Below are 27909 nucleotides of genomic sequence, written 5' to 3' on the forward strand. Positions count from 1 at the left end.
TCTGTTGACTCAGAGAAATGTACTACACACTGCTCCCATTCAGATCAGAGATACATTGATAGACGAGTGCTGGCAAGGAAAGAATTTTTTTTTAAATCGTAAGGGTCAAGAACCAATCATGCTGTTAATCAAGAAATTATAATCTCCTTTCCAAGCATGCACTCGGATCAAACCGTGGATTAAGCAGGTCAAAGCTGTAAAACACCGTCACGTTCCAAAAAGAGAGACAAGATAAACACCTTCTGGAATTTAAACAAAATGAAAGCCAATTCGTTAGACCAGACCGCACAAATACTTGACAAAAAGCGGACTAACTTAATCACAGAACACTGAACTGCCTGCCTTCACCTTCTTAAGAATAACAGTGCAGAATGTCACAACAATTACAGGAGTAATTATTTCATCACCAAGCAACCTAGAAAAGCAATTAAACATCTCTAATCAGTCCAACAAATAAGCTGAAAAGGAAAACAAAAGAACTTTGAGAGCTCTATACAACGAGTTACCTTGAAGTGCAATAAACTATCATGTCAGCAAACCTGGCAGCCATTTTACTCACTTTAAGGTCTCACGAGCAGCCAGGATGAATGACCAATTGATGGCGTTGCTTGAGTGAGGATTGTCAGACCGATTACTCTGATGAATCCCTCTAATTTACACTGCACAATGACAATAAACGTGCAAGTTCAGGTTGGATTATTTCAGGGAGACTATCACAATGGTACGCAGCTGCAGGTCTCTACAGTGAAGTGATGGAGCAATTTTAGGGCGTTCATCTTTCCTGCACAGGATTGTCCAGCAGCTTCCAGAGAGTGAAGGGCACTGGGGCCTCTACATGCCTGACTTGACGGTAGATAGAAAGACAGGAATATTTAATGCCTTTTTCCCTTCAATGCCTGTTCAATTTTCAATGTATTCACGGTACAAGCTTAGCGGCTGAGCAAAGCTGTTTCGGTGTTGTACTGATATTAAACTTGTAGAATATCAAGCTGTTGTCAAGGCTCAAACCAACTCCAAAATTAAACTGAATGATCTTCTCCGGGAGGACTGACTACTCTTCGGTAACAAATTGGGACAGAGACTCCAAACTGGGGGTTGTGTTTACATTATTGATTCCGGGTTCATTAACATTACAACTTCAGCATTCAAGTGAAGCATTGCCACTTTTGACAGATATTAATGATAGTGTGAGATCTCCATTTGTAAATGGATAGCCTTTCTGTGATTCACCCATTAAATACAATGCAGGCCGTATCTTCTGCTGCCTGCTGCTTTAGTTGATTTCAGCTAACTGCAATGTTGATTGGGTTGGATGCCTGAATGGGCCGGGGTGGGCGGGGTTGCAATGGCGTGAGTAGCCTACTGGCCGAAAAACTTTTTCTGTCTTCAAGCAAATTTGTCGCTTGCTACATTGGTAGCAAATGGTCTTAAAGTGAGTACACTGGGCGGCATGGTGACACAGTGGTTAGCACTGCTGCTTCACAGCTCCAGGGACCTGGGTTCAATTCCCGGCTTGGGTCACTGTTTGTGTGGAGTTTGCACATTCTCCTCGTGTCTGCGTGGGTTTCCTCCGGGTGCTCTGGTTTCCTCCCACAGTCCAAAGGTGTGTGGGTTAGGTTGATTGGCCATGTTAAATTGCCCCTTAGTGTCCTGGGATGTGTAGGTTAGAGGAATTAGCAGGATAAACATGTGGGGTTGTCGGGATAGGGCCTGGGGTGAGATTGTTGTTGGTGCAGACTAGATGGGCCAAATGGCCTTCTTCTGCACTGTGGGATTTCTATGGTTTCTATGGTATTCCACTGCAATCCTTAGATGACAATGGTCACATAGTAAGCAATGGCCTAGTGGTATTATCACTAGACTTTTAATCCAGAAACTCAGCTAATGTTCTGGAGACTCAGATTCAAATCCCACCACAGCCGATGGTGGAATTTGAATTCAATAAAAAATATCTGGAATTAAGAATCTACTGATGACCATGAAACCATTGTCAATTGTCAGAAAAACCCATCTGGTTCACTAATGTCCTTTATGGAAGGAAATCTGCTGCCCTTACTGGGTCTGGACTACATGTGACTCCAGAGCCACAGCAATGTGGTTGACTCTCAACTGCCCTCCAAGAGCAGCTAAGGATGGACAATAGACGCTGACAGCCAGCGATGCCCATGTCCCACGAATTAATAAAAAAAATACTCCTGGAAAATTGCAGGGTCCTTTCAAAAAACAGTGGTTGGCGTGTTGTGACAGTTCAGGCTGACGGAATTTTCCCATCCTGCTGTAGTGAACAGAGATTTGGCTGGACGCCTAATTCTCCGACCTCGCTGCAGAGGGAGCCTGGCGTGAATGGCCGGTAAGATCACGCCGAGTGTTTCTGTAGTGTAGTGGTCATCACATTCACCTCACACTCAAAAACGTTTGCATTTCAAAGCCAGCCGAAGGTAGCTTTGGCCTCCCATGCCCGATGGGCACCACGGGGCTGGGGTGCATCACTGATCCCTACAGCCATATAGTTTTCTTTGTGATTTGTTTTTTTAGTTAGTGTCCCGTGAAGGGACTACTGCCTGATTTAATTTATTTACATAGTCACTTTGTGAATTGTCTATTTGATTACTCCAAAAGAATAATAATATAATGGTAGTTAGCACTGTTTAAAGGGAAGTTCTACGTGGAAAAGGAACTGGCAGCCATACAGGAGCTGAATCTAACCTGGGAAACATTGAATAACAGCACAACACAGCGGAGTGGGGGTTCCGAGTTGTCGGGGGTTTCCCAGGAAGTGGTGGTAAGGAGGAGAGATGTCTTTTATCCACCGGGGGCTAGAAAGCCTCCAAAACAGAGGGCACTGAGAACAGAAAGCTAGAGGGGTTAATGCCAGAAGTCAAAATTTGAGGGCTTGGATGCAATGCCTCAATAAGTCCAATGACCTCGCCCAAGTGCTCAAGGTCAGTGAGTACATATTTCACCAACTGTACCACCAGCCTTACAGACTCCTCAATTCATCACACCCTCATCACTCACCAACCAGCAACCCTATGAACCAGGACTGATAACTAACACATTATTGCTCCCTCATGTACTTAGTGCTGCTGGAAGTCACATAGAATATTTTACATAGAATCCCTACAGTGCAGAACAAGGACATTCAGCCCATCGAGTCTGCATCCACCACAATCCTACCCAGCCCCTATCTCCGTAGCCCCACGTATTTACCCTGCTAGCCCCCCTGACACTAAGGGGCAATTTAGCATGGCCAATCAAGCTAACCCGCACACCTTTGGACTATGGGAGGAAACTGGAGTACCCAGAGGAAACTCACACAGACACAGGGAGAACGTGCAAACTCCACACAGACAGTGACCCAAGCCGGGAATTGAACCCAGGTCCCTGGCGCTGTGAGGCAGCAGTGCTAATGTCTGTGCCACCGTGCTGCCCTAAAGTCTTTCAATTATACTGTGTTTCAAGGGGAATACCTCCTTGTGCACCTATATCTGGGCGAAACTGTTTCGTACAGATGCCTTGAAGTCAGGACCAATGTCCTTTGACATCTGTCACATCACTCCTTGTAAACTTTAATATCTTTAAAACACTTCAGAAAGCATCAAAGACTTGTACAATTTGCAGTAACAGGCAGCATAAATCAATCAGCAACTCACCTGAAAATAATTGATGCTGCCCTTAAATATTGCTGGTTGGAAATCCTTCCTGCTGCTGAACATATGTTCAACCATGAGTGATTAAGAGACAAAGTTAGCTGGTATATTCAGCTCCAGTGTGACAGCACTGACAGTAAATTAACATTACATGCGAACTGGCATCATGGTTTGCCTATCCCGCATACATTCTGCGCTCTGCCTCACAGCGCGAGGGACCTGGGTTCAACTCCGGCCTTAGCTGACAGTCTGTGTGGAGTTTGCATGTTCTCCCCGTGTCTGCTTGGGTTTCCTCCGGATGTTCCGGTTTCGTCCCACAGTCCAAAGATGTGCGGGTTAGGTGGATTAGCCATGCCATGCCAAATTGTCCCTTAGTGTCTCAAGATATATAGGTTAGGGGGATTAGTGGGGCAAAGCGGGGTTGTGGGGATAGGGCTGGATAAGATGTTCTTTCCAAGAGTTGGTGCAGGTTGATGGCCTTCATCTGCACTGTAGGGATTCTATGGTTCAAACACTCTAACACCCTCACCAGAAGAGTGTGCATGCCTTGAGATGGCATTTTGGACCTAATTTGACCTCTCAAGCTATTCGTAGCAGCCAAACAAACAGGAGCTACACATCCAATTTCTGCACCTATAGAGTCAAATACTGTACAGTTATAGAGCAAGATAAGACCATAAGACATAGGAGCAGAATTAGGTCACTCGGCCCATCGAGTCTGCTCCGCCATTCAATCATGGCTGATTTTTTTCTCATCCCTATTCTACTGATCCCCTTATACATACATGAATAAGGACAATGAAGTGGCAGGATCGACCACAAAACAGGAGCAGTAATAAAAATAGGAGGAAGAAGTGTTTCCAACTTCCCTTCTCCATTTTACATCACTGCATTTGCCGGATATTTCGGTGTACTTGTGCCACATAAAATTTGCTACTCTGACCTTACTGCACAGAAAGTCTCCAGGCGTTCAGTGCAGGCTAAAGACTGGTAATTAGATTTATTTTCTCTTGTAATTTAACAGACCTCCATTGAAAGAATTCTGGCTGCGACTCAGCAATTGGAAATCTCTGAGTCATCAAAGTCTAACTTGCGCCTGAAGACCTCACACTGGCATCCATTTTATAGACAAAGAAGAGGAAAAATACTTGCACCTCCAGCACATTGCACGACACATCACCCAGAATGGAATGCCTACCCTCTAATGCTGATTTTGTGCATTACTTCTCATCCCCTGATGATAAAGGTGACAAGGAATCAACTACTGCAGATAAAAGGATCCAAGCACTGTTTACCTACATCACACTGGTTCACCATCACCTTCTCAAGGACAACTAGGAATGGGTAACAAATGCCCACATTCCAAAAAATGATTTGGAAAAAAAAAGGGATCCTTATCCATGCTGCGTTAGCTGATCACATCCAGGGCCATAATTGAGAGGCAACAATTGGCATCCTCACTTCAGAATATGGAGGGAAGGCTTGTGACACTTCCCATTGAAGAACATCCCACTAAACCTAGCCTGCACGGAAAGGGTGACCACTTGAGCAAGTGAAGGCTCATGGAGGCATGCTCCAGAAGATGCAAATATTTTGCCGCCCTCACAGTAGAGGATGAGGTTAATATAGAAGACATTCCGAGCAAACTAAGAATGGTTCACATACTTGGGCTCACAAATGCAGGAAGATAATGGCACTTGCGACAGACAAATCCTGAGGAGCAGATAACTTCCGCCCCAAGCTTTAGAGGAAGTAGGCGAGGAAATTGAAGGGCTGGGATTCCCCCCAAAAAAATCTAAGTGCCCAACGGGCTGGAAAATGGGAGTATTTCCCATCTTTTTTTGGGTGTATTTACCGGAACAAATCTTCCACACTCTGTGCAATGCAGAGTGCCTTAAAGAGATTCACGGCCCAGGAGGCTGTTGGCATAATACTGAACAGGCCACTGTGCATGCGCTGATCTGTCAGTGATTGGCGCATGAGCACTGGCTCCCCCATTGCCAGCCTATGATCGCTGACCTCCTGTTTATTCCCGAAGCACCCTTCCCCCCCACAACGATCACTGGCCTCCCGACACCCCCCTCCCCCCCCCCCCACTGATTGCTGGCCTACCGGACCCCTCACCGCAGGCCAGCCCCAAACTCACCCCCCCACCGATGGCCAACCTTGAGCCCCCTCGCCGATGGTGAGCCCCAACCCCCCGTCGATGGCCAGTCCCAACACCCCCCTCCCAATGACCAGGACCGATCGCCCTCCTCCCTCCCTCCCTCTCCCACTGATCCACTTGCAGAGTGGCAGCGGGTCCCCCTTCCACCACCAATTGCCCCAAATCGGCCCCAAGTATGCTACACCCTCTCTGGTCTTGCCCCCTTGACACTGCCCGGTGCCCAGTTGCCAGCGCCAAGGTGCCCAGTAGGCAGTGCCAGTGTGTCCCTTAAGCAGTGCCAGGGGCACCTTTCCCTTGTTCCCAACCTCCCAGGGGGGCCTCAATGGCCTCTGTCCCCATCAGCAAGGGGAGTATGCCTTTTCCCCAATAGTTGGGAGCAGTTGTAAACCCCGCTGGTGGGAACCTCTCCCGGCAGTGGGAGAGACTCTAATGGGCTCAGAGAATACCCTCCCGAGTCCACTGATCATATGGAAATTCAAATTTCAATATGCTAATCAGCTCCAGAGCTGATTGCTCTGAAAAAAAGAGTCTGGGAGATTCGTGACCAGCGTCTGCTAAAGGCCCCCCACTGTTGTCTCCTGGCCCGCTGCACTACTCAAACAGCACAGCATGCTGGGAGAATTGCAGCCCAGATGTTTCAGCAACATTCTTTATGTGGAGCAAAAAGCGAAAGTTCCAAGTATTTCCAAAAAGATGAAAAGCTAGGAGCAATGAAGGTCAAAATAAATGTTGTGGGTGGCACAGTGGTTAGCATTGCTGCCTCACAGCTCCAGGGACCAGGGTTCGATTCTCGGCTTGGGTCACTGTCTGTGTGGAGTTTGCACATTCTCTCCGTGTCTGCGTGGGTTTCCTCCGGGTGCTCTGGTTTCCTCCCACACTCCAAAGATGTGCAGGTTAGGTTGATTGGCCATGCTAAATTGACCCTAGTTTCAGGGCGATTAGCAGGGTAAATATGTAGGGTTACGGGGATAGGGTGGGATTGTTGTTGGTGCAGGCTTGATGGGTCGAATGGTTCCTTCTGTACTGTAGGGATTCTATGATTCAATAAACACAGATCATCAAAATGTAGTGAGGAGGTCCAAACATGATCAAGGATGGTAATGGAATGTTAGTCTTTATGACGAGGCAACTAGACTGTAAAGAGGAGATTGCTTTGCCAGAGCGAAAGGAAGCCATTTGGAATACCACGTATAGTTCTGGCCACCACACCTTAGAAAGGGTATATTGCCCTGAAAAGGAGTGCAACTCTGCTTCACTGAAGTATTACCAGTTCCAAGGATTCAATTACAATGAGAGATTACATAAACTGGGTTTGTATTCCCTGGAAGATAGCAGGTTAAGTGGAGATTTGATTTTGGTTTTCAAAAAGAATTGTTAGGGTGAGAGAGTGTAGAATCAGTCTCGGCAATTAAGAAATAGGTTTGTAGAAGTGTGAAATTCTCTCCCACTAAAAGCAATACATCTAGCTTACTTAATCTCAGTAGATCTTGCTTAATCAATGTTTTGAAATCTAAAATCAATAGATTTTTACGAGCCAACAGTAAGAGATATGAAGCCAAGATGGGTATGAGTTAGAATGCAGATCCGTCATAGCCTTACTGAATGGCAGAACAGGCATAAAGGGCTGAATGGCCTACCCTGTTCCTATGTTTCCACACATGAACAAACTTTACAGATGCAAAACATGATGAGGGAACTTTAATCCCCCAAAGCAGGGATTTGGGATTTGAGATGGGATGTAGAAATATTAAAAATCTGAAGCTCGACACAAGCCATGCACTTCAGGCTTTTACAAAGATGGGATGAGGGGTGAACAACCACCCTACTCGTGGGCAGCAAGCTGGCCTTTCAAATTATAATGAGGCTGCATGCTTCAGAATGAACCACAGTTTTAAATTAACCCTGGCCAGCCAGGTTTCAACTAAAGGAAGGGTGGACTGCTGAATCTTGGAAGTAATTGCCTTTCCATTTACTTGCTTGCTGGATCCAGTTGACCTGCTTCACCAGTCACCACTGCCAACACCGCCCACGCCCCCCCCCCCCCCACCCCAACATGATCAGATACCCCCCAACCCTGCCAATTTCTTTCCCCAACCTTTCTGGTTTCCTGCCTCTCAACTTTTCCAAATCCTCTGACTGACATTTTCAATCTCCCTCGTGACTGTTCTGATTGTCCTCCCACAGCAACATTCCCAAAATCCCTCTTCCCCGATCTCTGAGTCCCCTCCCCCAATCTCTGTCCTTCAGTCTTCCCCTAACCCAATACTTCTGGCTTTTCCAATCTCTCCTTTCCTCCTTTCCAGTCCCTGACTGCAGCCTGGTGGTGAAATCCAATCCGTGCAGCATCTAATCGGCCTCTTATTCTGCCTGACTGCGGCTGGAAAACAGTGAGGGCAAACATGATCCAATAAGGCCCTGCTGCTAAATTTGACAGGGTCAGAGCCTAACTGCAATATTGTGCCTGTCACAAACTCCTCCACACCCACAACCTCCCCTCACCATCCCCACTCCAGTCCCACCTTTCCTCTGAGATAATATTCATAGAATCATAGAAACCCTACAGTGCAGAAGGAGGCCATTCGGCCCATCGAGTCTGCACCGACCACAATCCCACCCAGGCCCTACCCCCACATATTTACCCGCTAATCCCTCTAACCTACGCATCCCAGGACTCTAAGGGGCAATTTTTAAACTGGCCAATCAACCTAACCCGCACATCTTTGGACTGTGGGAGGAAACCGGAGCACCCGGAGGAAACCCACACAGACACGAGGAGAATGTGCAAACTCCACACAGACAGTGACCCGAGCCAGGAATCGAGGGTCAATATTAGGGTCAATATATCAATATTCTGACAACCTCAATAGTCAGTCGGCTGTAGCCATCAAATATCATAATAGGTAATATTAAGTTACTGTTCATGCAATATTGTGTTACATATCATTAAATGTTATAATTGGATAGTCTTGTTGCTTGCATCCCATTGTTCCTGAAAATACCAATACAAGCATCTCATTTTTTGATAAATTACAGTTTGGAGAGTAACCTTTACATTGAGGATAAATAATTCATGAATGTATGTTTGTGAGAGTAGTATGAGCCAGTGTGAATTACAGAGGTCTAATAAAATAATGTCTATTAGTTCCATCAACAGTATTGAACTGGCCAGTTTGGACAGTATAGAATAATAGTTCCTGATACAGTAAAAGATTTGTAGCGTTTCACTAAGTGCAGATTTTTCGGTGGAATCACTTGTTCAGTACCTCAGTCTGTGAATTGTTAGTGATGGTGAGTATCGAATCAAAGCTGAATCACACACTGTTGTGTTCAAAAGTGATTGTCTGGCCACTGTCCTTTATGGTTCAACTGACTGCATCCTCAGGAGATTAACTCCAGCAAGTAGAAGGACTTCAACCAAAAGCTACTTTAGCAGAAATGAAGAGTTCTTTACAACTGAGCAAACACCTTGCTGAATAATCATCGGTATTCAATATCTCGTATGTGACCAAAGGACTCCCTCTCTCTTCCTCAAGTAGCAACAATATTTGTTTCTGTGGTAATTAGATGGAGTTTCTCAACAGATTCCATCCACCTTTTCGGTTTAAGTATGATTCAGTTCCAATGTTCATGATGCACTGCCTCAGTGTCTCTGCAATGCAGTAAGAGGATCTTTCCTTCTTCAGCTAAGTGTACTGGGGAACCTGCCAGGTTTCCCTTTACATTTATATTTAATCCAGAAAATGACAAGAGAGGCTGTCTCTTCTCTTTGTCTCTGGGCCTGGGCCATTTCTTTATTTAATCTGTAGCTCCTTCCCCAGGAGCACGATTGTTGAAATCCATTTGGTTTGAATGAAAAAAAACATCGCACTGACTTGCTAGGTCTGCACTGGTAGCTCACAGTTTCAGAAGTCCAATGTTCTGCCTTCATTTCTTTGAAGAGCAACAAAACGATTAATCTTAGAAACACTACAGTGCAGAAAGAGGCCATCTGGCCCATCGAGTCTGCACCGACCACAATTCCACCCAGGCCCTTCCCCATATCCCTACATATTTACCCGCTAATCCCTCTAACCTACGCATCTCAGGACACTAAGGGGCAACTTTAGCATGGCCAATCAACCCAACTCGCACATCTTTAGACTGTGGGAGGAAACCGGAGCACCCGGAGGAAACCCGCGCAGACATGAGGAGAATGTGCAAACTCCACACAGACAGTGACCCAAGCCAGGAATCGAACCCAGGTCCCTGGAGCTGTGAAGCAGCAGTGCTAACCACTGTGTTACCGTGCCGCCCCTTCATAGAGGTTTACAACATGGAAACAGGCCCTTCAACCCAACTTGTCCATGCCGCCCTTTTTTTTAACCACTAAGCGAGTCCCAATTGCCCGCATTTGGCCCATATCCCTCAATAACCATCTTACCCATGTAACAGTCTAAACGCTCTTTAAAAGACAAAATTGTACCCACCTCTATTACTACCTCTGGCAGCTTGTTCCAGACACTCACCACCCTCTGTGTGAAAAAATTGCCCCTCTGAACCCTTTTGTATCTCTCCCCTTTTACCGTAAACCTATACCCTCTAGTTTTAGACTCCCCTACCTTTGGGAAAAGATATTGACTATCTACCTTGTCTATGCCCCTCATTATTTTATAGACTTCTATAAGATCACCCCTAAGTCTCCTACACTTCAGAAAAAAAGGCCCAGTCTATCCAGCTTCTTCTTATAACTCAAACCATCAAGTCCCGGTAGCACCCTAGTAAATCTTTTCTGCACTCTTTCTAGTTTAATAATATCCTTTCTATAATAGGGTGACCAGAACTGTACACAGTGTTCTAAGTGTGGCCTTACCAATGTCTTGTACAACTTCAACAAGACTTCCCAACTCCTGTATTCAATGTTCTGACCAATGAAACCAAGCATGCCGACTGCCTTCTTCACCACCCTGTCCACCTGTGACTCCACTTTAAATGAGCTATGAACACGTACCCCTCGATCTCTTTATTCTATAACTCTCCCAAAACACCCTACCATTAACTGAGTAAGTCTTGCCCTGGTTCAATCTATCAAAATGCATCACCTCGCATTTATCTAAATTAAACTCCATCTGCCATTTGTTAGCCCACTGGCCCAATTGATCAAGATCCCATTGCGGTCCTCGATAACCTTCTTCACTGTCCACTATGCCACCAATCTTCGTGTCATCTGCAAACTTACTAACCATGCCTCCTAAACTCTCATCCAAATCATTAATATAAATGACAAACAACAGTGGACCCAGCAAAGATCCCTGAGGCACACCGCTGGTCACAGGCCTCCAGTTTGAAAAACAACCCTTTACAACCACCCTCTGTCTTCTGTCATCAAGTCCATTTTGTATCTATTTGGCTACCTCACCCTGAATCCTGTGAGATTTAACCTTATGCAACAAAACTACCATGCAGTACCTTGTCAAAGGCCTTGCTAAAGTCCATGTAGACAACATCAACTGCACTGCCCTCATCTACCTTCCTGGTTACCCCTTCGAAAAACTTAATCAAATTTGTGAGACATGATTTTCCACTCACAAAGCCATGCTGACTGTCCCAAATCAGTCCTTGCCTCTCTAAGTGCCTGTAGATCCTGTCTCTCAGAATACCTTCCAACAACTTAGCCGCTATAGATGTGAGGCTCACCGGCCTATAGTTCCCAGGCTTTTCCCTGGAGTCCTTTTTAAACAAAGGCACAACATTTCCTACCCTCCAATCTTCAGGCACCTCAACTATAGCTGTCAATGATTCAAATATCTCTCTTAGGAGACTCGCATTTTCTTCTTTAGCCTTCTACAACGTCCTGGGATATATTTCATCAGGTCCCAGGCATTTATCTACCTTGATGCGCTTTACGACTTCCAGCACCTCCTTCTCTGTTATATGTATACTCCTCAAGACATCACTATGTATTTCCTCAAGTTCCCTAACACCCATGCCTTTCTCAACAGTAAATACTGATGAGAAATATTCATTTAGGATCTCACCCATCTCCTGTGGATCCGCACATAGATGGCTTTGTTGATCCTTAAAAGGCCCCACTCTCTCCCTTGTTACTCTTTTGCCATTTATGTATTTGTAGAAGCTCTTTGGATTCTCCTTTGCCTCATCTGCCAAAACAATCTCATGTCCCCTTATTGCCTTCCTGATTTCTCTCTTAATTCTACTCCTGCACCCCCTATACTCTTCAAGGGATTCACTTGATCCTAGCTGCTTATGCATGTCATATGCCTCTTTCTTCTTCTTGACCAGGGCCTCAATATCCTGAGTCATCCAGGGTTCCCTACTTCTGCCAGCCTTGCCCTTCACTCTAAGAGGAATGTGTTTACCCTGAACCCTGGTTAACACACTTTTGAAAGTCTCCCACTTACCAGACATCCCTTTGCCTTCCCACAGACACCCCCAATTAACTTTTGAAAGTTCCTGCCTGATACCATCAAAATTGGCCTTGCCCCAATTTAGAATTTTAACTTTTGGGACAGACCTATCATTCTCTACAGCTATCTTAAAACCAATAGAATTATGGTCACTGGTCCCAAAGTGATCCCTCACTAACACTTCTGTCACCTGCCCTTCCTTATTTCCCAAGAGGAGGTCGAGTTTTGCCCCTCTCTAGTCGGACCATCCACATACTGAATGAGAAATTCCTCCTGAATACATTCAACAAATTTCTCTCCATCCAAGCCTCTAATACTGTGGCTGTCCCAGTCAATGTTGGGAAAGTTAAAATCCCCTATTATCCCACTATTATCACCCTATTTTTCTTGGAGCTAGTTGTAATCTCCTTACATATTTGCTCCTCAATTTCCCACTGGCTATTTGGGGGTCTATAGTGCAACACTATCAGTTCTACTCATATAGACTCAGTGGCTGAAACCTCAGACATGTCCCCTCTCAGTACTGCTGGGAAGTTTTCCCTAATCAAAAGTGCACCTCCCCCTCCTCTCTTACCTCCTATTCTATCTGTCCTATAGCATTTGTACCTTGGATCACTGAGCTACCAATCCTGTCCCTCCCTTAGCCATGTTTATGGCTTGACAATGCCATAGAGGCAGGAGTCTCCCAAAACGCATAGCAGAATCTTTAATAGAATGCTTACACTAACATTATGATCGGATAGTTTCATTTCCATACAGTGTTCTTCGGTCTTCTTTCATTAGAAGAGAAAGACAGGCCAGAAATATTCATCAAAAATTATGGCAAATCCCACAGCCTCAGGGGGAAAAGAAAACTATGGAGGCGATTCTCCAGGGCCACGATCCCCAACCGTGAATCCCCAATGGCTTGTTGAATCGGGTGAGAGGACCAAATCAGGATTATCGCTGAACGTTCAACCAGTTGTGAGTCTCCCGATGCACCACATCCGCCCTAATCAGGTTCTCACCCAGAGCAGGCAAGAACCTGTAATGACCAGGTTTGAGGCTGGATCTCCCCCCACCCACCCTCCCCCAACCCCCCGGCTGCACAGTGGGAATTGCACTCCTGGTCATGACAAGTCTGGAACAGGCACTGTGCACTCCGAAGGAAGAGAAGGAGGTAAGTCTTGCCTCCAGCTGTGCCCATTGGTCCCTTTGCTGCTGTTAAGCTGCAGAGGGAGAGTCCCTCAATGGACCTGGGGATAGGGGGGGCTCAGACTGGGGGGAAAGGTTTGACCTTGGGTCTCTCCCCCAGGGTGGGAGTCCTGAAGCTGGATTTCTTCTTCCTGTCCTGGGAAATGTGGAAATCACTCTTTGGATGGTGATTTCAGGCAACTTTCTGGTTAAAATCTAATTTAAATGTGGATTACAGGGTCAAAGGTAGGGTTCTGAAGACTGTGGAGGAACAGAGAGATCTTGGGGTCCATACCACAGATCTCTAAAGGTTGCCACTCAAGTGGATAGAGCTGTGAAGAAGGCCTATAGTGTGTTAGCTTTTATTAACAGGGGGTTGGAGTTTAAGAGCTGTGGGGTTATGCTGCAATTGTACAGGACCTTGGTGAGACCACATTTGGAATATTGTGTGCAGTTCTGGTCACCCCACTATAAGAAGGATGTGGAAGCGCTAGGAGGTGCAGAGGAGATTTACCAGGATGCTGCCTGGTTTGGAGGGTAGGTCTTGTGAGGAAAGGTTGAGGAAGCTAGGGCTATTCTCTCTGGAGCGGAGGAGGCTGAGGGGAGAAATAATAGAGGTTTATAAAATGATGAAGGGGATAGATAGAGTGAACGTTCAAAGACTATTTCCTCGGGTGGATGGAGCTATTACAAGAGGGCATAACTATAGGGTTCATGGTGGGAGATATAGGAAGGATATCAGAGGTAGGTTCTTTACGCAGAGAGTGGTTGGGGTGTGGAATGGACTGCCTGCAGTGATAGTGGAGTCAGACACTTTAGGAACATTTAAGCGGTTATTGGATAGGCACATGGAGCACACCAGGATGATAGGGAGTGGGATAGTTTGATCTTGGTTTCAGATAAAGCTCGGCACAACATCGTGGGCCAAAGGGCCTGTTCTGTGCTGTACTGTTCTATGTTCTAAAATCGTTATTATTGTCTGTGTTCTGTAAAACCTTTGAAGTGGCCAGACCACTTTAAAATCCATGCCCCCTGAACCCATAGAATCCTTCAAAATCACAACTGCATTCCATTCTATAGTAGGGATTGCCCTTGGTTGATTTCAGAGTGGGTTGTATGGTGCTCAGCTGGTGAGCACTGTCAGCACCACAGGGAAACACTCCAGTTTTCCCACTGGTGACAGCGCTTAGATTTTCTTTCGGGTGAACTGCGGCTTATAAAGAGAGAAAGTGTGACAACGAATCGAGGGGGGAATAAGGATGCTAATAGGGAAGAGGAAATACGTAACAGCTGTGTGGAAGATACAGTATTGGATTTATTTACACAGCAACGCAAGTGGAGAGCTATGTTTTCAGTGCTTGCTCGCTTCATTGAAAACTGGAGAAACAGTGTATGACTCTTCAGTATATGACCAGAGTGCTGCCCCTGATTTTGACTATCTGTCCCCTGTGTCTGGCAGGTAGATTGCTGATTGCCTCAATTTGGATGTTGGGATGTGTCTTCAGGCATTTTACACTGTTTCTGCTCACGTTTGCATGAGTTTGGCCCATTTAGCATTCCAGTAGCAAAATGCAACATCTCTAATGGAGGAGAGAAGGACATCATAACTCGTCCCATGCCTCCATGAAATTAGACCCTGCTCCTCATAACTACGACACTGCTAAGCGGCTGATGCTAATCCTGAGGCATCTCACCAGCTGGAACCTTTCCAAAATAGATGGGTACATGCTCCATGCATTTTTCCTGAATTTTGCACTAGAATCCTAGAAACAGGGCAGTGTTAGCATTGCCCTGCCTCCTCTATTAGCATATTGAAGTGAAATAATGAGTGTTTTCATTGGATGCCCAGACATTGAACTTGCTGGTTGGTAATTTGGCAGCTGGTGTGTATTGCGGAGGGGTGGGGAGTCGGGGGAGCACTGGGTGCATGAGATCATGCTACAAAATTGGTCCCCCACTGACAAAGATTTTTCAACCAAAAAAACACACAATTTCTTTCCCTGTGTGTACTCCTACAATGATGTGGAGATGTCGGCGATGGACCCGGGTGGGCACAGTAAGAAGTCTCGCAACAACCGGTTAAAATCCAACAGGTTTATTTGGAATGCTGAGCTTTCGGAGCGCTGCGCCTTCATCAGGATGGTGTTGTAAGACTTCTTGCTTTTGCTGTTTAACCTGGTGTTGTGAGACTTGCTATTGCTATTTAACGTGATGTTGTGAGACTTCTTGCTATTCCGACGATGACTAATCAATCTCCAGTTGCACATGGGAAATCAAGAGCAAGGGTAGTCTATGAGTGAAGCAAAGTTAGAGGGTGATAGCGATCGAGTCAACCTTAATGAATAAAATGTATGGCAATTTAGAAAGCAGAGAAAGAGGGTTGGGTGGAATGCCAGATATTATGTTCATGGCAATCAGGTAGTTGGTCATTTTTAAACACTGCAGCACCACCATTGGAAGAATGGTTGAATTTCAGTGCAGTAAGAAGTCTCACAACACCAGGTTAAAGTCCAACAGGTTTATTTGGTAGCAAATACCATAAGCTTTCGGAGCGTGCTGCTCCTTCGTCAGATGGAGTGGTCTCTGTTCTCCAACAGTGCACAGACACAGAAATCAAGTTACAGAATACTAATTAGAATGCAAATCTCTACAGCCAGCCAGGTCTTAAAAGGTACAGATAATGTGGTTGGAGGGAACATTAAACACAGGTTAAAGAGATGTGTATTGTCTCCAGACAGAACAGCTGGTGAGATTATGCAAGACCAGGGGCAAGCTGTGGGGGTTACTGATAATGTGACATAAATCCAACATCCCGGTTTAGGCCGTCCTCATGTGTGCGGAACTTGGCTATCAGTTTCTGCTCAGCGACTCTGCGCTGTCGTGTGTCGTGAAGGCCGCCTTGGAGAACGCTTACCTGAAGATCCAAGGCTGAATGCCCGTGACTGCTGAAGTGCTCCCCCACAGGAAGAGAACAGTCTTGCCTGGTGATTGTCGAGCAGTGTTCATTCATCTGTTGTCGCAGCGTCTGCATGGTTTCCCCAATGTACCATGCCTCGGGTCATCCTTTCCTGCAGCGTATCAGGTAGACAACGTTGGCCGAGTTGCAAGAGTAGGTACCGTGTACCTGGTAGATGGTGTTCTCACGTGAGATGATGGCATCCGTGTCGATGATCCGGCACGTCTTGCAGAGGTTGCTGTGGCAGGGTTGTGTTGTGTCATGGTCACTGTTCTCCTGAAGGCTGGGTAGTTTGCTGCGGACAATGGTCTGTTTGAGGTTGCGCGGTTGTTTGAAGGCAAGAAGTGGGGGTGTGGGGATGGCCTTGGCGAGATGTTCATCTTCATCAATGACATGTTGAAGGCTCCAGAGGAGATGCCGTAGCTTCTCCGCTCCGGGGAAGTACTGGACAACGAAGGGTACTCTGTCCACCAGTGTGCCAAGGTGTCGAGACCTTTGGCATTTAATTTAATTTTGAAAGACATTTTGCTCCACATTCAAAGTTCATGTGGAATTCTTCAATTTAAAAAATACCACCAAACATACTCATTTCTGGAGAGGACTTTGAATCCACATCTTTCCAACTTGGTGGTGAGTTGTTATCATTGTGACAATACTGTGCCTTAAAGGATTGCTTCCATAGCATGTGTCTCATGAAGGGAACGTTTACTCTTCGAACATTGAGCATGAAGCTGCAAAATGAGCCCTGTTTTGAGATTATTTACAGGGCCAGGCATCCAGCTTTCAGAAATGCTAATGTTTTTGGAACTGTTTCTATTTCAAAATGTCTGGAAGTAGGCTGAAGTTATCTCGGGAGGTGGCTTAGTGACTTCCTGGATTTGTCAGGGAGCTGTGCAACATCCTCTCAGTGGGGAAAGGAAATTGGGGGAAGCGGGGGAGGCGGGGGACATGCAGATGTGTAGAGATGGAGCAAAGCTGTGGAAAGGAGAGGTTCTGCAACATCCCCTCTGTCAAGCTTTAATTGCACTTCTCCATCTTCCAATACATTGACAGGAGGCTGGGTGACAGACCGGCCAATGCACAGTCTCTCAATGTGAATGCCCATCAGTGCTCTCCTGTATGCCACCCATCGACATCCCCAGAAGATCCCGCCGGCCTGAACAGCTGGAAAATTCCAGCCAATATTTTTATGCAGATTTTCTTTAGGCTACTTAAAGCCTTTATGAAAAGCAACTTGCTCCACTGGCAATTAGAAATCATAGAATCATAGAAATCATAGAAACCCTACAGTGCAGAAGGAAGCCATTCGGCCCATCGAGTCTGCACCGACCACAATCCCACCCAGGCCCTACCCCCACATATTTTACCCGCTAATCCCTCTAACCTACACATTCTGCAAACAACATTGCTGGGCCCCCTGCTGAGTGCCAAGGGCTGCAGGCAGTTTGGAGGTATAAATACATGAATCAATACAACCATCAAACAGATGGGATGGGTATAAACATAGAAACCAGAAGCAGAAGTAGGCCATTCGGACTTTCAGGCCTACTCCGTCATTCATCTTGATCACGGCTGATCATTGAATTCAATATCCTGATCCTGCCTTCCCTCCATATCCCTTGATTCCTTTCATCCCAAGAGCTATATCTCATTTCTTCTTGAAATCAGACAACATTTTGGCCTCAACTACTTTCTGTGGTCGTGAATTCCACACATTCACCACCCTCTGGGTGATGAAATTTCTCTTCACCTCCTTTCCAAAAGGTTTAACCCTTATCCTCAAACTATTATCCCAGTTATGGACTTCCCCCACCATTGGGAACATTCTTTCTGAATCTACCCAGTCTAAATCTGTTAGAATTTTATAAGTTTCCATGAGATCCCCTCTCACTCTTCTAAATTCCAGTGAATATAATCCTAGCCAACTTAGTCTCTCTTCATATTGCAGACCTGCCATCCCAAGAATCAGCTTAGTAAACCTTTGCTGTATTCCCTCTATAACAAGGACATCATTCCTCAGATAAGGACACCTAAACTGCACACAATACCCTCTTCCAAATCATTAATATATAATGTGAACAGTTGGGGTCCTAGCACAGGTCCCTGCGGAACCCCACTAGTCACTGACTGCCAATCAGTAAAAAACCCATTTATGCCAACTCTTTGCTTCCTATCTGCTAACCAGCCTTTTAATCCATCTCAAGACATTACCTGCAATTCCATGTGCTTTAACTTTACAGGGTAGTTGGTTACGTGAGACTTTGTCAAAAGCCTCCTGAAAATCTAAATAAACCACATCCACTGGTTCTCCTCCGTCAACTCTACTAGTTACATCCTCAAAGAATTCCAATAGATTTATCAAGCATGAATCCCCTTTTGTAAACCCATACTGACTTTGTCTGATTTATACCACTGTCTTCCAAATGTCGTATTATGAAATCCTTGATTATAGCAACTTCCCCACTACTGCCGTTAGGCTCACTGGTCTATAGTTCCCTGTTTTCTCTCGACCTCCCTTTTTGAATAGCGAGCTTACATTAGCTACCCTCCAATATGTAGGAACAAGTCCAGAGTCCAAAGGGGATGCAAAATTTGCATGTTGCCCACGTCAATCTGTTCCCAGCCCAGGCTGGGAACAAATCATAATAACCCACGTGCTCAGGAAATGGTGCTATTCAATTTCCAGCCCATACTGGCCTATTTGTTAAATGGAAGTTCAGTGTGTGGCCTATTTCTTCGATATAAAAAGATGGATAATTTCAAATCAGGTTATAAATTTGATTTCAAACTCATTTCTGGGGGGCATTTTGTTAACACTCAGTGCACTGATTAAGAAGAGGCACCCTGCTCTACAAACCATGCTTCCAATCTGCGTACACATATATCATATGAATTTTCTGATGCTTATAACAGAATACATTTTTGCATCCATTCGGTAACAGAAAGCATATTTGTAAACCACAGTTTGCAGGGAAAATTCATTAGTCAGGAGGTTAAATTATGTGTGTTTTTTTTTCTGAGTGCAAAATTAACGACAAGATTTATCTTTATAAAGCTTTGCTGCAGAAACAAGTCTTGCTTGACATATTACAGCAATAAAAAACTTATGGTAAATAATGCTTGTACAAATAGCTAATGACATTCAGTGGCAGGTCAGCTTTAGTTTTACTGCGTTTCTGCTTAATTTAGGGAGACCACACGTCAGCTTTATTACATACCCATGGGAGTGCCAACTCCATAAGCTTTGGAATCTATGAGGCCTCCAATCTGTGTCAAGTTGCAGTTCCTCTGTGTGACAAACTCGATGGTTGTTGACTCCATTAGCAAGGCATAATCTGTGGTTAAGACACGCTGGATTCCTTCTTCATTATTCTTTACGAGCGCGGTCTGTTGTCTGCTGCTCATGAAGGCCCACATCTTCTCGTAGGTTGATATTTTGGATTTCTGCAATGAAGCATAAGAGATCTGCATGAAGAGGGAGGACAAAAAAAAGCAACCGATGAATGATTTTCTGAGCGGAAAATAAAACTTGCTGCAGTGATCCTGGGAAAGAAGCGCGACAAAGGAAGCGAGTATGATTCCCTTCAAATTCCATTTCTTTTTTAGTGTTTGTAGCGAGAGCAGTCAATGGTTGTACAAAATGGCCGAAAGGATGGTCAGATTAAGATCAGCACAAAAACAATCACAACTTCTTTATAAGGTGTTCTTTCTCTGCAGCTGACAGCAGTTTTCATGGTTCACAGAACACAAATAGAAAACCAAAGGAATGGAATTCAAACCGCAAGTGGAGTTACACGCTGGGATGGAAATTCAGTGATGAGTTCGGGAATTATTCTGCGGCACCATGAATCATAGAGTTCCAACAATGCAGAAGGCCATTAGGCCCATCGTGTCTGCACCAACTATCTGACAAAGCATCCCACCCAGGCCCTTTCCAGTAACCTCACATACTTACCCCACTAATCCCCCTAACCTACACATCTTGTGACACTAAGGGCCAATTTAGCATGGCCAATTCACTTTACCCGCACATCTTTGGAGTGTGGGAGGAAACCGGAGCACCGGGAGGAAACCCACGCAGACACAGGGATAATATGCAAATTCCACACAGGCAGTCACGTAAGAACTGCTTAATTTAGGGAGGCCACACATCAGCTTTATTACATACCCATGGGAGTGCCAACTCCATAAGCTCTGGAATCTATGAGGCCTCCGATCTGTGTCAAGTTGCAGTTCCTCTGTGTGACAAACTCGATGGTCCCTGGTGCTGTGAGTCAGCAGTGCTAACCACTGTGCTACTATGTTGCCCCTTTCTTTCAAATCCTTTCACATTCTTTCAAACTTTTTACCTCAGTGATATACGAGAGCAATAGGCAATATTTAAGGAATGAATGTAGGCATTGCAACAGTTATAAATTTCTTTCTGGTGCAAAAACACAACAGGAAAAGGGACCTAACCATGGCTAACAAAAGAAATTAAGGATGGTATTAGATCCAAAGTGGAGTCACATAAAGTTGCCATAAAAAAGTAGCAAGTCTGAGGATTGGGAGCAGTTTAGAATTCAGCAAAGAAGGACCAAGAAATTGATTAAGCGGGGAGAAATAGAGTATGAGAGTAAACTTGCAAGGGGCTTTAAAGCAGACTGTAAAAGCTTCTATAATTGTGTAAAAAGAAAAAAAATTAGTGAAGGCAAATGTAGGTCCCTTCCAACCCAAAACAGGAGAATTTATAACAGAGAACAAGGAAATGGCAGAGCAATTAAACAACTACTTTAGTTCTGTCTTTATGGAGGAAGACACAAATAATTTCCTAGGAAAGCTAGGAGGTAAGAGAGCAGAAGGAATTGAAGGAAATTTTTATTACTAAAAAAATAGTGCTGGAGAAATTGAGGGGACTGAAAGGCGATAAAGCCCCAGGGCCAGATAATGTGCATCCCAGGGCATTAAAGGAGGTGGCCGTGGAAATAGTGGATGGGTTGGTTGTCATCTTACAAAATTCTGTAGATTCTGGAACAGTGCCAGCAGATTGGAGTGTGACAAAAGTAACCCCACTATTTAAAAAAGGAGGAAGGGAGAAAACAGGGAATTACAGACTGGTTACGCTAACATCAGTGGTGGATAAAATGCTAGAGTTGATTATAAAGGATGTGATAACCGAGAACTTATAAAGTATCAACAGGATTAGATAAAGTCAACATAAAATTATGACATGGACATCATGTTTGACAGACCTACTGGAATTCTTTGAGAACGTAACTAGCAGAATAGATTCGGGACAATCAGTGAATGTGGTGTATTTGGATTTTCAGCAAGCTTTTGATAAAGTCCAAGATAAGAGATTAGTTTGCAAAATTCAAGTGCATGGGACTGGGAGTAATATATTCGTATGGATTGAAAATTGGTTAGCAGTAGGAATAAAGGGGTGTTTTTCAAAGTGACAGGCTATGACCAGTGGAGTACCACACGGAGCAGTATTTAGGCCCCAGCTATTCACAATATATGTCAATGATTTGGGTGAGTATACCAAATGTAGTGTAAAAAATACTCCCTCCTCCCAGAGCCCCACCTCACCCCCCCCCCCCCCCCCCGCCCCCGCCATGGATAAGTAGAGTACCCCACATAGTGTGCTGCAGTGGCATTGTTGCTGAACTAGTAATGCAGAGATCCAGGGTTTGCAGACCCAGGTTCAAATCACACCATGGCAGATGGCGAAATCTGAAATCAATAAAAGATCTGGAATTAAGAGTCTGATAATCCCCCTAAAACCATTGCTGATCACTGTAACAGCACCTCTGGTTTGCTCATGTCCTTTAAGAAAGGAAATCTGTCAACCTTAGCTGGTCTGGCTTACAAGTGACTCCAGACCCACAGCAATGTGGTTGACTCTCAAATGGTGCCAGGCATCGGTAACGAATGTTGCACCAGCCAGCAATGCCCACATCCCATGTATGAATTTTTTTTAAAAGGGGTTAGTGCCAGGGCACTGCCTGGGCATGTCCTTCTCCTCACCCGGGGTACACTTACCTGTGCACTCCTGGCAGGCTCTCCTCAACTGATTCCCATTTTTACATACTTGTTGTAAACCTTGCTGGCGTGATGTCACTCCGACGATGCGTGAATATTCCGTGAGGGGGGGAACATACAGGCGGGAAGCCATTTAATGACATTTAAATTTATTAAGTTACATTGAAACAATGTTCCCGCCCTTTCTGGGTGGGAAGCTTGTTATGTCGTTGGTGAAGGGGGGAAAAGTCGGGAAACGAGACTTTCTCATTTTCTAACTCTTGTGAGCTTTTGCACCCACATTGCTGTTCGTGCTCATAGCAAACACAAGCATAACATCACCCCCAAAGTACTCCATTTCTTTATTTTAATGCCATCTGCAAAGTTCATTAACTCTTTATAACTTCGTAAGTCATTCACATGTGTGTTGTGAAAGGTTCAGGCTCCATAGGTAGTCTCAGAGTTCAAGACAGAGGCGAACAGCACACCAGTGGGTCAGGGAAGCACCGACAGATGGATCTGCCAGATTTAGTGTCCTGGGTGAGGTCCATCATCCAGCCTCAAAATGTTCCCTGAGATCCATCCCCTTTCTCAGGTGGTCCTCAGTGTGGTCCCAGGGATCTTTCTTCATTTTCAAGATGTCCATCTTCTTTCTTCAATGGTGAGTCAGTGATGTTAGGCACCTTTTCAATATGGCACCTGAATAGGGCGGCAGACTACACGCCATCAGGCCTGTCCCACCCCTGAATATGGCGCAAAACACCAGGTTGCATAATTAATGAGGTTAGGGCTGGAGGATTTGGCATGTATTCCCGCCGGTTTCCACTGTGGAAAACATTTCACGTTCCCACCCCTACCAAAGGAACTTAGTCCCCAAATGGGAGGATTCCACCCGGATCTTCATGGATCCTAACCAGTGGTCTTCAAGAAATCTTCAAAAAATTTTTTAGCCTGATTGTGGAGCCAAGAGGATCAGGATGTCTACAGCTGCACAAAGGTGATGTGCAAATTTTGCCACTGGGCTACCTGGGGAATGAAGTCGCGGACGTAACTTGATTGGACCTTGAGTTGCAGGCAGGTAGGCGCTATCCAATATGTATCCCAACTTGGGGATTTTCACAGTAACTTAATTGCAGTGTTAGTGTAAGCCTACTTGTGGCAATAATAAATAAACAAACTTAAATGAGAAAGAATGGTAAATTTTGTGGATAGCAGCAGGAAGTTACAAAGGGACACAGATAAACGAGGTGGAAAACACCAAGGCTGATCATGTGAGAGTGTGGGGTCATTCACTTCAGATCTGAGAAAAATAAATCACAAATATTTACTTCATGGTGAGAGACTAGAAACTGTGGAGAGCAATAGGATAAAGAAGCCCATATACATAAATTAGTAAAGACTAGTGCACAGGTAAATAATCAAAACAGGATTATAAAATACTGGCCTTTACCTCCAGGGTCTTATAAAATATAAAAGTGAGGAAGTGAGGCCTCAGTCGTATAGAGCTTTGGTCGGGTTCCATCTGAGGCCCAAGACAGAGATGTAGGTCGGCCTTTGGGACGCACAGCACAGATTCAGCAGGAAGATGCCAGGCCTGGAAATTTTCCAAAGCAGGTTACACAGATTTGTTTTGTAATTTGAGTTTGGACGGTTAGAAAGTGATCCAAGCAAACGTGCTTGAAATAATAAAGACCTATATTTTTTGCAGAGTCAAGGGGACTCTGTGGATGTTCAAAAATGATGGATGAGACCATATTCTGGCAATCCCACCCCCATTCCCAGCGCCCTAATTTTTGTTGGCGCAAGAGAAGGGTGAGGGCCTCGAGCCTGCATCTGGCATTTCTAACCTGGCTGGCCCCATTGCAGGGATAGGCGTCTCCGGTCGCCTGGCAATTTTCATAGATTCAGGTCAGTTTCTCAAGGACTTGTGGTCCATGGCACCTTGGAAAAGTTGTGAACCATAGTCTGGATGCGGGAATCTTTGGAAGGTTAACTTCAAAAGGTCACTTTCGATGGCCCCCATAATCCCCGTTTAAATGCCATTAGAGGGGTTCCTGGCCCTATGCCCCCCACCCACCATAGAAAATTCATAAGTGGGGGTGGCAGGGTGGGGGCAGGGGTTTGGAGAGAGGGGAAGCTGGGAGCTGGATAGGTGGCTGGGTGTGCAGGCCCAACTTCAGCATGCACGCACACTGCCCCACACCCAATTCCAGCATGAAAATCATGCCATTCAAGGTGCTTTTTCCTGAGGGGACAGGGGGCATGTCGAAGCCAGGGAATTACCCTACACTCGCCCAAAGTGTTCGATAGAACGGAAAGAGATCAACTTTTGCCATTGGTGGGGGAATCCAAAATAAGGGAGCACAATAGATTGGAGCTCAGCCTCTCAGCAGTGAAATCAGGAAGTATTCTTCACACAAAGAATAGTAGGAATCTGGAACTCACTCCTGCAAAAGGCTGAGGATGCTAGGCCAACCCCTGATGCAGGATGCAGTTTCTCTGTATCTATCCCATCAAATCCTATTAATTGTTGCCTTATAGGGTGTATGACACTTTGTTTCAAGAAAAAATTATTGCCAGCTAACATATAAATATACTGCATCTAATCTATGCAATCTATCTTACCTATATCTGCATAATTTATGAAAATAAGAAGTGACATTTTCACTCTGTAAATCAGCATCCTAATTTGGTAGTGGAATTTTATTGAAAGAGACTACATTGCATAAATAATTACTTAAGTTGCTGACCTGTACCCTGTACAAGAAAATAGGCACCGTACAGCATCACTCTGCTGACTTGACATTTATCCAGCATCCATATATAATGTATTAGCAATTGCAATAGATTGCATTTGTTTGCATATTTGTGCTTATTTTCTGTCATGCTGTCTTTCCTGGGCTCTATTCAGGGTTGCTGCAGCTGTACTTGCCTCTATAATGGGAGTCTTGCCCTATCCCATCTACAGTGTTTCTCTGTCTCTGCACAGTGAATTAACTTCTCCACTGCAGTGAAATAATGGTAACAAAAAAAAACCAAAATAAGATGGAGAAATTCATGAAGATGGAATGTTTTTCTAAAAAAAAACCTTGCATATCCGAGGTTAACTATTTCAATTCCTTGACCCTTCAACAGTTTGAATTTAAATTGCCTTCAGATAACTTTCGGCTGGCAGTTTAAGCGTTTTGAAATGCCCAACAAAGTTGATTGTTAAGAATGTATCATTTAAAAATAATACCAGCTAAGTCACTGTCTTGGCCTCAAACAGAATGTCAATGTGCGCCTGTTTGGGATAAAAAAGGGCACGGCATAAATTGCTGTACAGATCAATTTTCTAAAGAGATGAGTAAATGCTCAGTGATTCTTGCAAACAAAGCACCGACTGTTCAATGTGGCTTGAGGAGATAATGCGTATGGATTCATTGTAATTGCTTCCAGCAGACACCAACAGAATGCTCTGTTACAGCAGCCAATAAACTGAAGCCCAATTAAGGACAGTACTTATAAACTTTTAAAACCATCAACAGGGCAGAATTCTATTTAAGTAACCCTGTCAAGCATGTGCTCTGACCAAAATAGGAAAAATTAGCTCTCCGATCCATCTCGCCTTATTTCAACGACAGTTCCATTCCACAGGCAAGCAATTTTTCACAACCTGAAGGTTCCTTTCCATAAAAAAACACAAAGACTCACCTTTGCACTGGGCTTCTGAGGATCTATTTTTGTTTTCTTTGTATGATAAACACGTTCGCCCAACAGAAGGAAGCATCTTTATAAATGATAGTTAGCGACATTGGTCTTATTACCTTCCCAATGTGTGATGGCAGCTGGTGTGTGTGCAAGAAAGATTAGAGCTAATAACAGTTCCTGTCTGCAGTAGGAATAGTTTATGGGTACATGTGTGATAAACGTAAAGTTTATGGTTGTCCGGGCATATCGAGCATTTACTGCATTTTGTCACAGAACTAGAGTTTATAGCAAGTCTAACAGAAATAGATTTTATGGGCAGCCAGTTACAGGAGTAGAGTTTATAACAGTCAGTAATGGAAGTAAAGTTTATAGCATTCTGGAACAGAAGTAGAGAGATTACAGCAATCTGGATTAGCAGTAGAGTTTATAAGAGTCCATAATAGAATTAAGGTATATAGTCACCAATACCAGTGGTAAGTGGTAAAATGGTCGTCAATGGAATTAGTGTCCAGATTTAGAAATCCAATATAAAAGCAGAGTTTATATCCCATTGATAAAAGTCGATAAAAGGAGCTAAAGTTATGTTTTTTTCCCATTTGTTCCTCTACTCAAGAAGATAACTCTTGTTGGGGAACAGTTCAATGGGAAGTTAATACTGGTCATGTCACCCATAAATGATCAATTACTTCAAAAAATATATTCATCAGATGTGGGTATTGCTGGAAAGACCAATGTTTATTGCTCACCTCTAACTGACCTTGAGAAAGTTGTGATTGTGATGTAATCCATGTTCCCGCCACGGGAATCATAACGGGTGGGACAGAAAATTCAGTGGGACCATTTAAGGATGCTTTGACCTTGGGCAGGAATTTCCGGTCTTGGGGTATGCATGGCCTGAAAATCCTGCCCTGTGCTTTTCTTTTTGGAGGGAAAGAGGTGGCAGTCAGTCTCTAATTGCAGTAGGAACTGAACATTCAGGTTTCCAGGGAAAATTAAAATGAAAACTTCTGGTTTCTGGGGAAACTGAGGCTAGTTGAGACTAGATAAAAGACACAGAGCCATCTGAGTTTAGATCATTCTGTGGTTCAGTTGGAAAAAGATGACCACAAAGGCTGGATCTCAAATGGAGATAAAGGAAAAATAAGTTTGCTGTTGTTGCATTAGTTATTTAAATGGAACTGATTGATTAAAGCTCAAAGTCTCTTCTCTTCAATTACACTGCTGATTTGGACCATCTAACTTCCAGTGATGGCACTTCCAGTGGTGGCACTGCTATCTTTCATTCATGACAGTTATATTATAGGCATCACATCACATAAGTGGTGATAATTGATATAAACAATAGAACGTATGTTTTGGGGCAGGGATTTGCTTGCAAGGAATAGGTTATCTGAGATGACCTGATGCTGAGTTGGTTTTCCATAGAGCGATAGACAATTCATTTGCATGAATCCGAAGTAATGATCGACCAGTAATGTCTGATCACTCAGAAAACATCTCTGAACTAATAAGAAGAGTTGATGAGGGTGGCACAGTGGTTAGCACTTCTGCCTCACAGCACCAGGCACCCGGGCTTGATTATGTTCTCCCCGTGTCTGTGTGGGTTTCCGCCGGGTGCTCCGGTTTTCTCCCACAGCCCGAAAGATATGCAGGTTAGGTGGATTGGCCCTAAATTGCCCCTTCGCATCAAAGGTAAATATGTGGGGTTACAGGGATAGGGCCTGGGATTGTTGTCGGTGCAGGCTCGATGGGCCAAATGGCCTCCTTCTGCACTGTAGGGATTCTATGATTCTGTATTGTTTTTATGAACATACACATGCTAGGTAAAATTAAAAACCTGTGGGAGTAAAGGATCAGTGGCAGTGT

The 27909-nt window shown here is 44.6% G+C and overlaps 1 protein-coding gene across 1 annotated transcript in view; it reads right to left on the reverse strand.

The window, feature by feature from the left end:
* LOC144494077 (glutamate receptor ionotropic, kainate 2) overlaps nt 1-27909 on the reverse strand; it is a 481311-nt gene that overhangs the window by 31843 nt on the left and 421559 nt on the right. The window contains exon 14 of the mRNA XM_078213654.1: nt 19569-19794. Coding sequence (XP_078069780.1) covers nt 19569-19794 — 226 coding nt within the window. The remainder of the gene's footprint in view (nt 1-19568; nt 19795-27909) is intronic.

This window comes from Mustelus asterias, chromosome 5 (genome assembly GCF_964213995.1).
Source record: "Mustelus asterias chromosome 5, sMusAst1.hap1.1, whole genome shotgun sequence".
In the NCBI taxonomy this organism is placed as follows: Eukaryota; Metazoa; Chordata; class Chondrichthyes; order Carcharhiniformes; family Triakidae; genus Mustelus; species Mustelus asterias.